Source organism: Etheostoma spectabile, chromosome 9 (assembly GCF_008692095.1).
Source record: "Etheostoma spectabile isolate EspeVRDwgs_2016 chromosome 9, UIUC_Espe_1.0, whole genome shotgun sequence".
NCBI classification, from domain to species: Eukaryota; Metazoa; Chordata; class Actinopteri; order Perciformes; family Percidae; genus Etheostoma; species Etheostoma spectabile.
This window is the reverse complement of record NC_045741.1, coordinates 14,899,760-14,901,282: the sequence shown is the minus strand read 5'-3', so window position 1 is coordinate 14,901,282 and position 1,523 is coordinate 14,899,760. Positions and strand designations below refer to the sequence as shown.

The 1,523-nt window shown below is 35.1% G+C and overlaps 1 protein-coding gene across 1 annotated transcript in view; it reads left to right on the top strand.

Moving 5' to 3' along the window:
- Nucleotides 1–1,438, top strand: part of LOC116695725 (interferon-induced protein 44-like) — a 4,523-nt gene extending 3,085 nt beyond the window's left edge. Inside the window, 3 exon segments of the mRNA XM_032526159.1 lie at nucleotides 1–72; nucleotides 446–546; nucleotides 834–1,438. The exon segment at nucleotides 1–72 is cut by the window's left edge and continues 7 nt beyond it. Coding sequence (XP_032382050.1) covers nucleotides 1–72; nucleotides 446–546; nucleotides 834–1,028 — 368 coding nt within the window. The 3' untranslated portion in view covers nucleotides 1,029–1,438.
- The last annotated feature ends 85 nt before the right edge of the window (nucleotides 1,439–1,523 follow it).

Sequence of the window (1,523 nt, the reverse complement as noted above, 5' to 3'; positions counted from 1 at the left end):
GCAAGGTCTCCATCATGCCCACGAAGCTGGAGCTGAAGCTGGAAGCTATCCGCAGAAAGGTCAACTTAATGGGTCAGTGAAGATCAGTCTGCATCCTCAGACTTCACTGAGTAAAATGTTATCTGATAAAAGTCATTAATAATACAAAAAAACACATGTTCTCTAGAACAGTATAAATTCATGAATACAGTATATGGTCAATACGTATATTTTGATATCAATGTTGCTTGATAGTCACAAACCATTAAAACATGCAAGCACTGCTAACAAATTACTGCAGTTTATACTACTGCTCGTGTACAGTACATTCTACAACAGATCACTTCACAATTGAAAGCTAAAATAAAATAGAAATTTGAATGAGTAGTAGCATAGTAACTACACTGCACTAGAGAATGCTATAGACTTTGCTATCTAATAGACTATTAGAATTATTTGTTTCCAGGGATTCCTCAGCTGGTCCTGCTGACTAAAGTGGATGAAGCCTGCTCTTTTGTCTCCCAGGACATTAGGAACATTTATAAGAGTGGCTACATCGAGGAGTTGGTAAGATCAACTTCAAATAGTAGGATTTTATTCTGAATGAAAAAATGCCAAAAAAAATTGTTTTAATTTTTTATACTTGATGATATGACATAAGCCACAACATGATATCTGAATTTCATTTAACTTAAGTTTTCTCTCATCGTGTGTACAGCAAAGGCTCAGGTGTATGTTGTCGTTGAATTTCAATTGATAATAACCCATTGAAATACAAAAATGTAACAATTTTTTCAACTTTGTCTTTTGGTGTCAAAGAATAAAATGTCTCTTCTGAATCTCTTGTGATCCAGATGCAGGAGGTCAGCGCTCGGCTTGGTGTGCCAATGTCCTGTGTCGTTCCAGTGAAGAACTACAGCAAAGAGTTGGAATTGGACCTCAATTGTGACATTCTGCTACTCACCGCTGTCGTCCAGATGCTTCGCGCCGCCGATAGTTACTTCGATGAGCTCAGTGACAGACAGAGCAATGTTGAAACCAAACAATAGTAAGGATTAGCACAGGAGATTTAGTTGGGTTGATGTCAGGTCAAAGATGGCTACCCCATTTCTAGCCTTGTAATAGCACCAGATAATATTGTAGTTAAATGCCAAAATTAGCTATTATTTTCCATATTCATAACAGTCGGTCAACAATTTAAACCAAATACAAAAAGTGTATTGCTCATTTTTACCTGAATCCATTGTATTGGTAATATTGAAATTGATTCAGATATAACTGCCAGTCATGAGGCCTTTAACTAATTATCAGTTTTTGCCTTGCATATTACTCCATGATTATAGAAGCATCTATACAGTTGATTTTGTATGTACCAAATCTAATTTAACAATGTAAAGCATAACAAAATACTTCATATTTACAATACTGTTTAAAAGTTTGGAATCTCCTGCCACAAAAGCTTGATTGGGATTTTAATCGCTTTATTATTTTTGGGCCAAAACTATTTCAAATGTAAATAATACATGTGATGTCTAAATTATAAC